The sequence below is a fragment of the Tasmannia lanceolata genome, unplaced genomic scaffold (assembly GCF_043159265.1).
Source record: "Tasmannia lanceolata isolate RefF3 unplaced genomic scaffold, GAP_Taslan_0.1 ptg000002l, whole genome shotgun sequence".
Lineage (NCBI taxonomy): Eukaryota > Viridiplantae > Streptophyta > Magnoliopsida > Canellales > Winteraceae > Tasmannia > Tasmannia lanceolata.
This window is the reverse complement of record NW_027518679.1, coordinates 48,535,854-48,549,718: the sequence shown is the minus strand read 5'-3', so window position 1 is coordinate 48,549,718 and position 13,865 is coordinate 48,535,854. Positions and strand designations below refer to the sequence as shown.

The following is a 13,865-nucleotide window of genomic DNA, read 5'->3' as shown; positions in this document are numbered from 1 at the left end:
GTGAAAAAATCAATAATCTTTTGGGTGGAATTTTTTGTTTCTATTTTCTTTTCGAGCTTTGTTTTTTGTTTCCTTATTTATCAAGACTCTCACAGTCTCACTCAGTGCCTCTCCCATTCTCCCTCACCATTGGGTAAGCTAATATTCCAGGAAAAACAAATTCATGGTAGCCAAACATGCCCGTAGTGTATTTCCATAACACTAGAAATCCTACTCAGAACGACAAATAACATTCTATTTTCCTTGGACGATGATTTTCTTCTCTCGAGTTTCTTCCCCATTCCCTCCCCTAACCCTAATCGTGTACAATATAAATAGGACCAAAGTCACTCTGATAGACTGTCTAATTTGAAATAATGCCAAATAGATTGTAATCCGAAAGTAGATCCAAAAAGGATCAGACCCATAAGATATACAAACGGATCGTGACCAACCGATAAAAAAGGCAACCCACTGCACGAGGCTCCCACCATTACAGGGTATGGGGAGCAGGGGCGATGGCACATGAAAGGGAAGGGGGACAATTGTTCCCCTTAATTTTTGTGGAAAAAAAATGAGGAAGTCTAGCGTTTCGGGACTTTATTGGCCAATAGGGAAGGGGGACAATATGAAGCCATTCGGGACTCTATTGGCCATAATGTGCCTTGCTGGCTTTCCCTTCTAAAACTGCGATTAATACATCGGCAAAAAAAATCGCCCCATCTCCTCTTGACGCTAAAACTGATAGGCTGGCATTGATTTTGAAATAAATCATTCTCTTAAATACCATCAATAGAATCCTAAATAGTCGGCATTTTCTTCACAATCCAAACCGTTGATTTGTTGCACCCTTGCCCAAAAAATCATCTCCATTAGATGATCCTAACTCTTCAATCTATAGATATTTCTAAATGTAATTTATCTACATATTAGAGGGTTAGGATCATCCTATGGAGATGATTTTTTCACCTGTGATTCCTAAATCAAAGTGTACTAATAGAACACACGGAGAATCTAATATTTGCACTCCATTTAATTGAAAGGTCTCAGATCCCTTGAGAGACATCTTTCAGAGAGGGAGATTATATGATGGCCAGTCATGTATGAGGGTGCACCCAGGCCCACATCAATTGGGTGATCCAAACCGTTCATTTGTTGGGCCCTAATGTATATAAGATGTGCCCCAAAATATCTTCTCCATTGGATGATCCTAACCCTCCAATTTATGGAGGTTTAAAATTGACGGTACAATATAGAAATCTGCACATAACAGAGGGTGAGGGTTCGGATGAACAGTATGGAGAAATTTTTTTGGGATACACCCTATCTACATCTACGTAAGACCCAGAAATTAATGATTTAGATCAGCCAAACGATGCGGGGCGGCCACCATATATAATCTCGTTAGAGAGAGGGTTTTTTTTGTTGACTCAAATAAACCCCAACAAGTTGACAAGTGATAACATAGAAGTCTCAAGTAACTAGATTTACTCGGTCAATGCCTGTCAAGAATAACGCTATAACGAGAAAGGCACATTAAAGAAGGGAGCAAGGCCGACTATTTTGACCGATTTTTTTGCCGATGTATTAATCGTAGTTAGAGAAGGGCAAACCAACAAAGCGTATTATGGCCAATAGTATTCCGATTACAAAATAAGTTTAAAATTTTAATTTTACCATTTTTATATCCCTTCCTTATAAAAAATATCTTCTTCTCTTCCCAAGTGAGGGTTTTTCCCTCTATTCTAAAAAAATATGCCCCCTTTTAGGGATATAAAAGGGATATAACAATGAACATTTGAAGGTTTTTTTTGGAAACTATAATAGTGCTTTCATTTGTTTGGAGAAAAAAAATTACTATAATTTTTGCCCCCCGCCCCGGTGCAAAATTTCTTGCATCGCCCTGCACCCTATCTACATCTACGTAAGGCCCAAAAATTAATGGTTTGGATCAGCCAAACGATGCGGGACGGCCACCATATATAATCTCGTTAGAGAGAGGGGTTTTTTTGTTGACTCAAATAAACCCCAACAAGTTGACACGTGATAACATAGAAGTCTCAAGTAACTATATTTACTCCGTCAATGCCCGTCAAGAATAACGCTATAACAAGAAAGGCGCATTAAAGAATGGAGCAAGGCCGACTATTTTGACCGATTTTTTTGCCGATGTATTAATCGTAGTTAGAGAAGGGCAAACCAGCAAAGCGTATTATGGCCAATAGAATCCCGATTACAAAATAAGTTTAAAATTTTAATTTTACCATTTTTGTATCCCTTCCTAATAAAAAATTTCTTCTTCTCTTCCCAAGTGAGGGTTTTTCCCTTCATTCTAAAAAAAATATGCCCCCCTTTTGGGATATAACAATGAACATTTGAGGGTTTTTTTTGGAAATTATAATAGTGCTTTCATTTGTTTGGAGAAAAAAATTACTATAATTTTTGCCCCCATTGTGCAAAATTTCTGGCATCGCCCCTGATGGGGAGGGCTAGATATACGCAGCCTTACCCATGCTTTGCAGAGAGGCTGTTTCCGTGAATCGAACCCGTAACCACCGGTCACAATAGAGCAACCTTACCGTTGCGCCAAGGCTCACCCTCGTGAGACCTTATCGTAAGTCGGAACCAAACCCTACAGAAAAAAAAAAAAAAAAACTGTAAAAGAAAAAGAAGGGAAATGTACCAGCACAACATTTTGATATTTGCACAAACCCAACGGTCTTTTCTTCTTTAATTAGCTCCGAGACCTTTTTGGCAAATGTAACAACCTTATGATAGCTCATTAAATGCTAAAAGCCAAGATACTTTGTGAAAATATCAAAATACAGTTTTGCTAATATCATTTCCCAAAATAGAAACTCTACCCAAAAAAAAAAAAAAAAAAAAAAAAAAAGAAAAAGAGAGAGAGAAAAGAAAGTCAGCCGGCCCCTCCCCTCAAGTTGTTACCGTCACCCGCCAATAAAGACCCTGCAGCCGCCATACCCACCAACTTATATCTTCCAAAAACTAAACAAATAAATTGGCAACACTGTAAAAAAAAAGAGGCCAACAATTTTTTCGCCCCCACTGTAAGATAATACGCCCCCTTGTAACATAAAACGCCTCAAAACAAAGTAAAAAACGAAAACCGAGTTGGACACGCTCACTCCTCTTTTTCAACCTTCAACATATTTCACAAGCTTCAACAATCAAGAACAAACCAAACCAAACCAAACCCTCCATATCCTTTCCTCCTCCTCCTTCAGAACACACAACCAAGAAGAAGAAAAAACATGAAAGAAGCACACCACCCAAGAAAAATTCTCATCATGTTCACCACAAATAAATCCACCAAAGCCTCTTTATATCTCCTCCTCCTCTTACTCTCATACATCCTTGGTTTCTACACAGGCAAACACCTCAACAAACAAAACCCAACACAATTACCCGAAATCCATGTCGAATTACCCCCTTACCCTGACCTATTACGTTTTCGGACCCTATGCTCCGATCCGGTCCCATCAAAACTAGTCCGAAAAACAATCTTAGACAGAATCTTCAACGGCAACTCCCCATTCCAATCCTTCCCTCCGGCCCATGCCAGCCCGCTCCTCCGTAGAAAAAGAATCAAGGGGTGGGGGTCCACCGGACCCGTATTCGAGACCCTAATCCGAAAAGTCCAGCCTAAGACCATAATCGAAATCGGATCCTTCTTAGGCGCGTCAGCAATTCACATGGCCGAGTTGACTCGCAAACTCAATCTCCGAACTCAGATCCTATGTATAGACGATTTTCGTGGCTGGCCCGGGTTTCGAGACCGATTCCGTGACATCAGCTCGGTGAACGGTGACGTCCTGCTTATGTATCAGTTTATGCAGAACGTGGGGTATGTTAATCGCACGGAGGAAATTTTACCCGTTCCGTTTTCGACTAACTCGGCGCTGAGTTGGCTTTGTGAGTTGGGGGTTTATGGGTATTTGATTGAGGTGGATGCGGGTCATGATTTTCACTCGGCTTGGGCGGATATTAATATGGCTTATGCGATTTTGAGGCCTGGTGGGGTCATGTTTGGTCATGATTATTTTACTGGGGCGGATGATAGAGGGGTTCGTCGCGCGGTGAATCTTTTTGCCCGAGTTAAGGGACTCAGGGTTGAACTCGATGGTCAGCATTGGGTTATTGGGTCGAGTTAGGTGGGACTCACACGTGTCGTCAGTGTAAGTAGAAATATACTGAGGTGTAAGTAGTATACGATAAGAGAGTTGGGTGGATTGAGACCCACTTGTTTTTCTTTAATTGCTTTTGGTAAATTCCACCATATATTTCTTCTTTTCTTTTTTATTTCAAGGAAGTTTTCATTTGTTTGGTTAGTTATTTATAACCACATGAGATTTTATATGTCATGTGTGTGTGAAGTTCAGTCTTTTTCAAAATTTATTATGGGGCCCATTTTGTATGAAGATCCAAACCGTTTCAAAACATGACCCACCATGTAAGTTGACTTTACTCTATAAGTCATCTGCATAGGATGACCCTAATCCTCTGATCTACAGAGGTTTCTGTAGCGTGTAATCCCTCTGTAGATCGGAGGGTTAGGAACTTAGGATCAAGGTTTAAAATTTCGGTTTCGGTACCGGTTTCAGACCTTAATTTTGGTCGAAATCTGGTACAAAAATCAAAACCAATATTTTATTCAATATTAAATTTCGGCCTACGGTAATTTCGGTCGAAATTTCGGTGAAATATTAAATTAATTAAAAAAAAAGCAGGTTTTTTGGTTCAAATTTCGGAAATTTCAGCCTAAATAAATGACCATTTCGGTTTTGGGTGGTTTCAGTGTTGCCGTGTCGGTACGGATTTCGGTCGAAATTTAAACCCATGCTCAGGATACATATGATTTAAAGGGTACAATCTATTTATGTTGTGACCCAACAAATGAATAGTTTGGATCATCCTACAAAATTAGCCCCACACTACTTTTTGAAAAATAATGGACTTCACTTACGACATATAAAATCTCCATTTATAGATTTTACAAACGAAAGAACTGTAGATTTATGTAGTATGCGCCCATCTCTTGGTCACAACCGGCCTAGTTCTCCCTAATAGGCCGGAACATTTTCGGACTGCTTTTTGGATCTTACTTTGACCCTGGGCCACAATCCACCAGAGTGCCACAGGTTCTACTTATGTTACAAAGTTAAAGCTGAGAATGATGCATAAACCCATTTCTAGGCAATTTTGCACAAAGCTATTTCGCAGCTGGCTTTTGCATGTGAGAAGAGTCAGACAGGTTGACTTTTTGGCAGATTTGTCTTATTCATTTAATTCATCTAAGGTGGCTGTTCTATCATGCAAAAAACCATCTGTGAAATGGCTTTGTGCAAAATTGGCTACCAAATTGATAATAGTAAGTGGATGGGTAGATGTGGGATTTTCAAGAATAAAAAATGGCAAGAGATAGTCGTTCTACACTTCTATGTAGTATTTTTTTTTCTTTTGTGTGGTTTGGAAGTTAAGAAAAGGATGGCAACATGGGCCACTTTTTGCAATGCCATTTAGAACTTGTGAAGCCGAATCGTACATGGCTTCATTTCCTTCACATGCTTGTTATTTACTTAACTAATCTTGAATTTTTTAAGGGAAGGGTAGGCGGCACACACCCTTCTTTTGAAAATGACGCACAACTGTATTTAACAGCTCTCGAGCTGCCTGTTGATAGCTCTTGGATAACTACTTAGTAGCTTTCCCGTGGCCCAAATCGCTGAAATGTAAACACAAAAGGAAACATACGATGAGAGAAATATTTCTCTAATTGCATTACAGAGAGAGGGAGAGATAACATACCTATTGAACCAATCCTGGTTCAATTTTTACTTGGAGGGGCCTAATTCCATTTATGATGATATCCCTCTAAATTAACCACAATCACAGGGGCAGAGCAAAGAATTTACACTTGGGGGGCCAGACTAATTTACACTTTTCCTGCATTGGTCATTAGGGGGGCCGTTTTCTAATTTCTGTAGTAATTTCTGCACATATAAGTACTATAAAAGGGATTTTGCAAGTCATTGGGGGGCCGTGACCACCCCCACGCTATATATATCCTTCCGCCCTTGCACGATCATATCATTTCCCTCTAAATTGTGGAAAGAATATTTTTTTTTCTGAAGAATAGTTTACCCTTGAAATTTTGGAAAGAATTTTTTTCCTAAAAACAAAATTTCCCTAGACTATTTTTTTCTGCAATCCCAACAGGGCCTAAATTAATGAGTTTTTCCAGGTTGACATTCTGTTAATATTTTATTCTCTACAAAATATGGAGTAATCTCACCCGAAGGAATAATAACATTTGGCTAGGTGAGATTGATAATGATGGATTTGTCTCAAACCGTTTTTGTTTAAATCCGGAAACACGCTGTTAACTAATGCTATGTTTGGTTGCCTTGGGGGTGGCTCGGAGAGTGACAAGTATTTTGATTTTCCTAGATTTACTTCGGACGATCGTGAGTATTGTTTGGTTGTACGGCATATATTCAGAGAGTAGGAGAATAAGTAGAGGTTTCATTACCAATATGGGGAGAGAGAGAGAGCATCATTCCTTAGAAAATTCATCCATAATTATTTGCTTTTGGAAGAAGGGGACAAGAAAGAGACAAGCAATTATTACATGGGATGATGGGAGACATCTAAGGGAATCAAAGAGTCCAATGCAATTTTGGCAACCAAACGTGGAATGACATGCCAAATCCAAGCAAAATTATGACGGATTTTGTCCAAATATATCCCAATAGGTGGGCCCCACTTCGATTTTCCGATGGCCCGGAAATTATGCTGAACAAATAACCCTAAGGCTCTGTTCACTTGTTTTCCCGGGAAAGGAAAAGAAAATGTTTCCCGAGAATCTGACGTGGCATTAGGAAAAGAAATCCAGGGAATCTGTGCAGGAAAAGGTTTCCCTGGACTGTTCACTTGAGCAGGAAAAGGTTTCCAGGGAAACTGATTGCCTTCTTTTTGCACTAGTTTTCCCGGGAAACGAAATCCGAGTGTTTTTGGTCGGAAATGAAATCCCTAAAGGGGGGAAATGGGCTTTTCCATGTTAGTTTTTGACTTATTGTAGAAATTCCACATGTGTAATTCTATTTTCCCGCGAAAGCAAGTGAACACCAGAATTCTGTCTTGTCAAGGAAAAAAGAGGCTGTTTTCCAGGGATTTGCTTTCCCGGGAACGCAAGTGAACAGAGCCTAAAACAGGCAAACGAAGAACTCTCAAATGTAGGGGTGTTCATTATTCGGTTATAACCGAATAACCGAACCGAACCGAATTGGTTCGGTCGGTTCGGTTCGGTTTTTTTCCTTTTCGGTTCGGTTTCAGTTTTTTTTTTGGAAATTCGGTTATTCGGTTTCGGTTTCGGTTATCTCAAAAAAAAATTCGGTTAACCGAAATAACTGAAATTTTGGTAAAAACCATTATTTAAAAAAAAAGAAGAAGTGATATATGGGCACTCCGTAGGATGATCAAAACCGTCCATTTGATTGATCACAACTTAATTAGGGTGTGCTCAAAAAATCATTTCGATTGGATGATCCTAGCCCTCCGATCAAAATCGAGATTTTGTTTTTTTCCCTCTTTTTCTCACACTATTCGGTTTACCGAAATAACTGAAATAACTGAATTTTTTATCGGTTCGGTTTTTAAAAATTTCGGTTCGGTTTCTGTTACCGAAATTTGATAACCAGATCTGATCTTGCTACTCGCACAGAAAACACTCCCCATCACACGTTGGAGTTTTTTTTTTTTTTTTTGGTTTCTTCTCATGACCACTAAATCTCTCTCTCTCTCTCTCTCTCTCTCTCTCTCTCTCTCTCTCTTCGCTTGCAGGTGTGTGTCGAGGTGATGGGACGATTGAACGGTTACTAGCTGACAAATACCCTTCAAAACAACAGCAAGTCTTTGTGAATTACCATTGTATTCTAAACCAGGGAGAAGGGAAAGGGACCACAGAACCATTCATCTTATGTATGCAATCATTGATCTAAGATGAACGGTCTAGATAGATGAAAGAGATTAAGTGTGGAATTACTGGAGTTACCCACTGCCCAAAATGATCAGTAACAGGGTCTAAGGGCATTCAGTACATGTACTTATTAAGCCATGGATGATTAGTGTAAGTAGAAATAGGTGGAACTCTAGGAAAACTTTTTCTATTAATAGAGTTTGGTCTGCTCTCTAACTGACCCTAGGAGATCTTCCCCATCAGAGATCAGGTCAACAAGAGCAGCAGTGGAAGATCCAGCCCAATCGATCTCTCTTCCATGGTCGATTGAGGAAAGTTTTCTTTATCTTTCTTTTCCATTCTATGTAAATTGCATGGTTAGATTGGATTGATTTCAAAAGATCTGTAGACTAATTAGATCTATTTCATTTGTGATCATGGCATATAGAATGCCTTGATCCTAGGTTGACAGATACACCATCAGACAATCCTAGTCCTCTGATGAATGGAGATTCCCCAGATGGAGGTGGCGTAAAATCATTTATCTTTTCAAATTGGCACTCCAGACCACAATAGGAGGGATAAGATAGTTAAGAATGGCAGATTTTCCGGCATGGCTCATCAAACGCCCAAGTGGATTCTGGCTTGTAAATGGTTTGGATCATTGTGAGGATAAATGCACCTGCAGGCCCCACTGTGGATAGACCATCAGACAATCTTAGTCCTCTAATGAAAGGAGATTTTCCAACTGAATGTGCCTTTCTGAACATTCTATTCTATGGATCAATACAGCTGGAGCCAGCCAACAAATTATTCCTCTTCAAAAGGGCCCAAAAGGGAAAAGGAAGACTTTTTGGATGTGGGAGTGTCCCATGGTGTCAAGAGAGAACGGTTCCTACACATATGTGTAGATAAGTTCCTACACATATGTGTAGGTGTTTTTCTTTTTTATTCCAACTTTTTTGGTAGGCCATGGCCGCAAGCAAGAAGCCATCTTGCAATACTATCCGTGCTTGAATTTTCATTACGAAGAGAACTATATTTGACTTTCAGGAAGATACAAGGGTCGAAGTTTCTGCTAAAGCCAATAGTCCAGGGCAGAGATGCTTCTTGGATCAAGCAATTAACATGAGAACATAAACTGTGTTGTTAATCTCAATGAAGGTCCACTCCAGCACCCTACTACATATGTGGGATATCATGGTCTAGATGTGCTCTCTCTTTATTTCTAGCCTAAGAAAGCAAGAAATCAAAGCCTGCCTTCGCAGAACAATAAAGGAAATTGAAATGCCTGTTAGTTGGAATTTTGTTTGTTTATACACCATTTCTGTCCAAACCATAGCTTCAAAACTCGCCCGAATCATCGTGGACTCCCCCGAGTTGACCCCCTTTTACCTGGGCCACGTTTGTGTCTAAGTCCACATTTTCCCCTACAAAGTCAATCAAAACTCCTTTGACACTCCCGAGTTATGAACGCATCATCCGACTACTCATCCATGCCAACCGAGTACTTGACCCCTCGTGCCAAGTCGACTAGGATTTAATTTGGCCGAGTTTTGAAACATTGGTCCAAACACACCGAACTAATCATAGGCCCAACCTCATGAGTATCCCTCGATGGCCAGCGGGATCTTAGAATTGGTGCAATTCCTAGATTATGGTCATCCAAGCAGTGAGACATAAATTGGACAATCCGGATCAACACAATGCCAAACCTTCAAGGAGGAGACAAGTTATACCCTGAGTTCCTCAGAAAAATATCAGCTAGTGAACAAAAGCCAAAGAAATCACATAGAGAAGGATAGTGCCCCTCCACCCAACTACTACTCACTGCTGTTAGTGTTTACGAGTAGATCACTTTCTATAGTTGATTCATACTCTGCCCACCTCAACTTACCCTCCATCTCATCCAACATTCTATAGATCTCCCTACTTTGTGGATGAAACTTATCTCCCACAACAAACTCATGAACTTCACCATCAACCTCAATCCAACTGAGCCCAGGAGTTTTCTCCACTCCTCTCTCCACCATCATCCTTCTTATTCTGCTAAAATCCTCCCATCTAGCAAAGCTAGAATAAATATTAGACAAAAGAACGTAATAACCCCCATCATTCGGTGCTAATTCGATCAGTTTCTGTGCTACAATCTCTGCCATATCAATATTTCTATGGATCCTACATGCGGCCAATAACGTGCTCCAAATCACAACCCCAGGTTCCATGGGTAGATTTTCAATTAACGCCTTTGCCTCTTCAAGAAGACCCGAGCGCCCAAGAAGGTCTACCAAGCATCCATAATGCTGGATCTCTGGCTTTATGCCATAATCTCCTCTCATGAGGTTGAAATACTTTATGCCTTCTTGAACCAGACCACCATGGCTACAGGCACTTAAAACACCTATAAAGGTTACATGATTGGGCTTTACGCTCGAGCATTGCATTTGCGAAAACAGTTGCAGAGAAGCTTCTGCAGAGCCATGGCTCGCAAACCCAACAATCATTGAGGTCCAATGACCCACATTTTTATTTGGTATGTTTTTGAAAACTTGGAAGGCGGTGTTGATGCTCCCGCACTTGGGATACATATCAATCAGGGCAACACCAAGTACATCATTTAGGGAAAAATTGTGACGGTTTAAATACCCATGAATTCTTTTGCCCAAACCAAGAAGACCCATGTCTGAAATTGCAGAAACAATGCTCAGTATGGTGGATTCGTCTGGTCTCAACCCCGAAACCAACAACTCATTGAAGAGATTAAGAGCCTCAGCGGGTAGGGAATTCCAAAAGTACCCAGCAATCATAGAATTCCAAGAAACAATATTTCTCTCAGGCATTTCATCAAATAATTTACGAGCAAAATCAACATTTCCAGACTTTGCAGATCCATCAATTATGGAATTCCAAGAGACAACATTTTTATTAGACATTTTAACAAACACCTGATAAGCACTCTCGATTTTCTCGCACCGAGAATACATATGAAGCAGAGAATTTTGCACAAAGAGATCAGATACAAAATGGGTTTTCAAAACCAAGCAATGTATCTGTTCACCTTCTTCAATGGCACACAATTGTGCGCACGATTTGATGACAAAAGGGAATGTAAAATTGTTGGGAAGAAAAGATGTAGAATTGCAAAGCATTTGGTAGAAGAGCAAGAAGGCTTTTATGGGCTGATTTATTTGGGTGTGGGCTCTGATGAGGGTGTTGTAGAAAAATGAAGAGGAATTTGTGGTTTGATGAAACTGATCGAAGATTGAATGAGTGTAATCCAAATCTTTGGATTTGGGAATTGAAGAAAGATGGGATGAACAGCAAGATTGAATGATTTTGGTGGGGACATAAGGATCATTAAAGAAGAAGCCTGTTTTGATGGAATGGGCATGAATTTGTCGAATTTCTTTGGTTGTAGAGCATCCATTGAGGAGAGAGAGAGAAGGTAGAGACTGAGAGAAAGACATATTGGATTAGAAAATGAGGATCCTTGAAAAAGGAAGAACCATGTCCAATATTATCTCATGTGCTCGAATAATGAAACTGAAATCATTTTCCGAGATTTTTTTTTTCTTGGGTTTGTCCAGAATTAGAGAGCATGTGATTCGAATTAGAACCTTCTCCCGGTAAAATAGGAAAAATCGTTTAAATTAGAAAGAGCCGTTGGTTTGTTGATGCTCTCTCTCTCTAACATCATTATATCCATTGTCCTTGTGGGACCCAATCATATTGTAATTGGACCGTGGATCTAACATTGAATTGGATTGGGACCAGTTAATTGTTCGGTCATTGGACATTTGCGACATTGTTCTAAGAGCACCGCTAGGAAAACAGGATCCTGATTTGGGGAGAAAAGGGGCATCAACCATTAGAGCCACGTCCACTAAAAGACAAAGTAAGGGAGCTCAAATCCCTATAAAAGCAATAAATACACCTTGAATAGGGTCAAATCAACGGTGATGGCACTCCCATTATTATTTTCCAAAGGTAATCCCGTTTTCAAATTATTTTCCTTATTGTAATCATCCATCATCAATGCCCTAATCCTCCCTTCCCTAAAGGAAGAACATGAAATTCTTTTTCCTTTCTGCAGGGACCAGGAGATTGGATCTAGCCATAAGAAGAATGCTTGGTATAAATAACTCACTTCTTGGTCTTCGACCCCCTCAGTCACTACGAACGCCCCCCGTGACAGAGATTGGCCCTCGAGTGCAAAGGCAGAAGGGAGCTTGACTGCAAGACCCACGCGTCGAGCAGGGATGAAAGTCGGCCTTAGTGATCCGACGGTGCCTGATTCGGACCAGGCATACTATATGTCCGCTCTCCCGATCATGATTTCCTTACCCCCATAGGTAAAGGAAAGGTCCTGATCAAGCATAGTTAGTATCATTCATAGGGGCAAGGTTTTAAATTTCGGCCAGAGGACCGAAACCCAAACGTTCTGAAACCGAAATTGTCGAAATTTGGGAAATTTCGGCAAAATTTAAGATAAAATATTAATTTTCTATTCCTTTACATAATTTCAGTCAAACTTATCGAAAAATGACATTTCGACCGCCTGTTACTGAATTTCGTCTAAACTTTTCGAATTTTGGCTAAAATTTCAGTTTCGGGTAGGACCGAAATTACCTCTGAAACCGAAATTAAAACCTTGCATAGGGGTACAACTCCAGTTGGGTTTGATCAGGTTGAGGCCAACCCTAGCCCAACTAGATGCATTCCCTCAAGCCTAACCCATCCCAACCCAAATGGACATTTAATGCAAAAATTTGTTTTTTATTGAGTCCCTAAAAATCATGATGGCTCTCTCAATGCAATTTTTGGTAAACCTCATGGCAAGTTCAGGGGCATTTTTCAAATTTTGAACAATGGTTGGGACAGTTTTGGGGGTTTTTCGACCCATTGAAGCTGATTTTGAGGGTTTGAGGGCATTTGAGCTTTGGTTGGGGCCAAATTTTCAAATTCAAAAGGATCCTAGAGGGAAACAAATTCTAGAGGGATCTCTATATATTGGGGAAGAGGGTGGATGCCTTTTTTTTAGCATGGTTGCAAACTTTGGAAAACCCTAGTGGAAAATTCGTCCAACCCTCTTATCCCACACAATTTGTTTTCTACCTCTCTCTTCTAGTTCTCTTGCTTCTAGTCCTTGAAGGAACAAGGAAGCCATATGGATTTCAATTTGGAATTGGATCCCAAGATTATCTCCTCTTCCTCCTTCTACCGTGCCATGTGCGAAGCCACTACTTAAACTTCCGGAGCGGCTCGGGTTTAAGAAACGCCGAACACTTAGCGATGAGTAGATCAAGCAGAGATATTCAGTATCAGACATTCAATCTGTAACTTATCTGGTCTCCTGAATTTCAATTCATCACGATTATGCATCTAGTAACTATGATCTTGTTAGGTTGGTAGAACGAAAAAAGTTTTGTTTTTAGCGCGATCTTGCTTTCGCCGCTCGCATCGATTTCCATCGCCGTCTTTCAACATCAATGGACCTTGCCAAGAAGTTATTCTCTGGTCATCTTCTTTGCTGAATTCATATTTTTTTTACACTAAACGAATTGTAAAGTCTTTGGTCAATAGGCAATCAATTAAACCAGTGGTTGTTCAAAAATGTGGGAAGAAATCTTATCTGTTCGAGCTACTTGGATTCAAAATTCGAGATGGATTGTTGGAAATGGATCCATCTCTTTTTGGGTTGATCTCTGGATGGGTAGCATCCCATTATTCTTCTTGGCTAAAAATAGAGAAGACATAAACATCACTGCTACCATCAAAGACATGCTTCTTCCATCAGGGGGCTGGAACATGGAGATCATTGAACCACACCTCTCGACAGTCTGGATTGAGGCGTTGTTCAACACCGGGCTCCAATTGAATGAATCTCCAGATATTCTGATTTGGTATCTCT

The 13,865-nt window shown here is 40.2% G+C and overlaps 1 protein-coding gene and 1 pseudogene across 1 annotated transcript; one reads left to right on the top strand and one right to left on the bottom strand.

Annotated features, from left to right (window-relative positions):
• The first annotated feature begins 3,106 nt into the window (after positions 1-3,106).
• LOC143886158 (S-adenosyl-L-methionine-dependent methyltransferases superfamily protein) lies at positions 3,107-4,318 on the top strand. Its single transcript, XM_077390116.1, has one exon. It carries the CDS (start codon positions 3,252-3,254, stop codon positions 4,149-4,151), a length of 900 nt encoding a protein of 299 aa, XP_077246231.1. The 5' UTR covers positions 3,107-3,251; the 3' UTR covers positions 4,152-4,318.
• Positions 4,319-8,922: 4,604 nt separating this feature from the next.
• Positions 8,923-11,642, bottom strand: LOC143886148 (pentatricopeptide repeat-containing protein At5g48910 pseudogene; annotated as a pseudogene).
• Between the last annotated feature and the right edge of the window lie 2,223 nt (positions 11,643-13,865).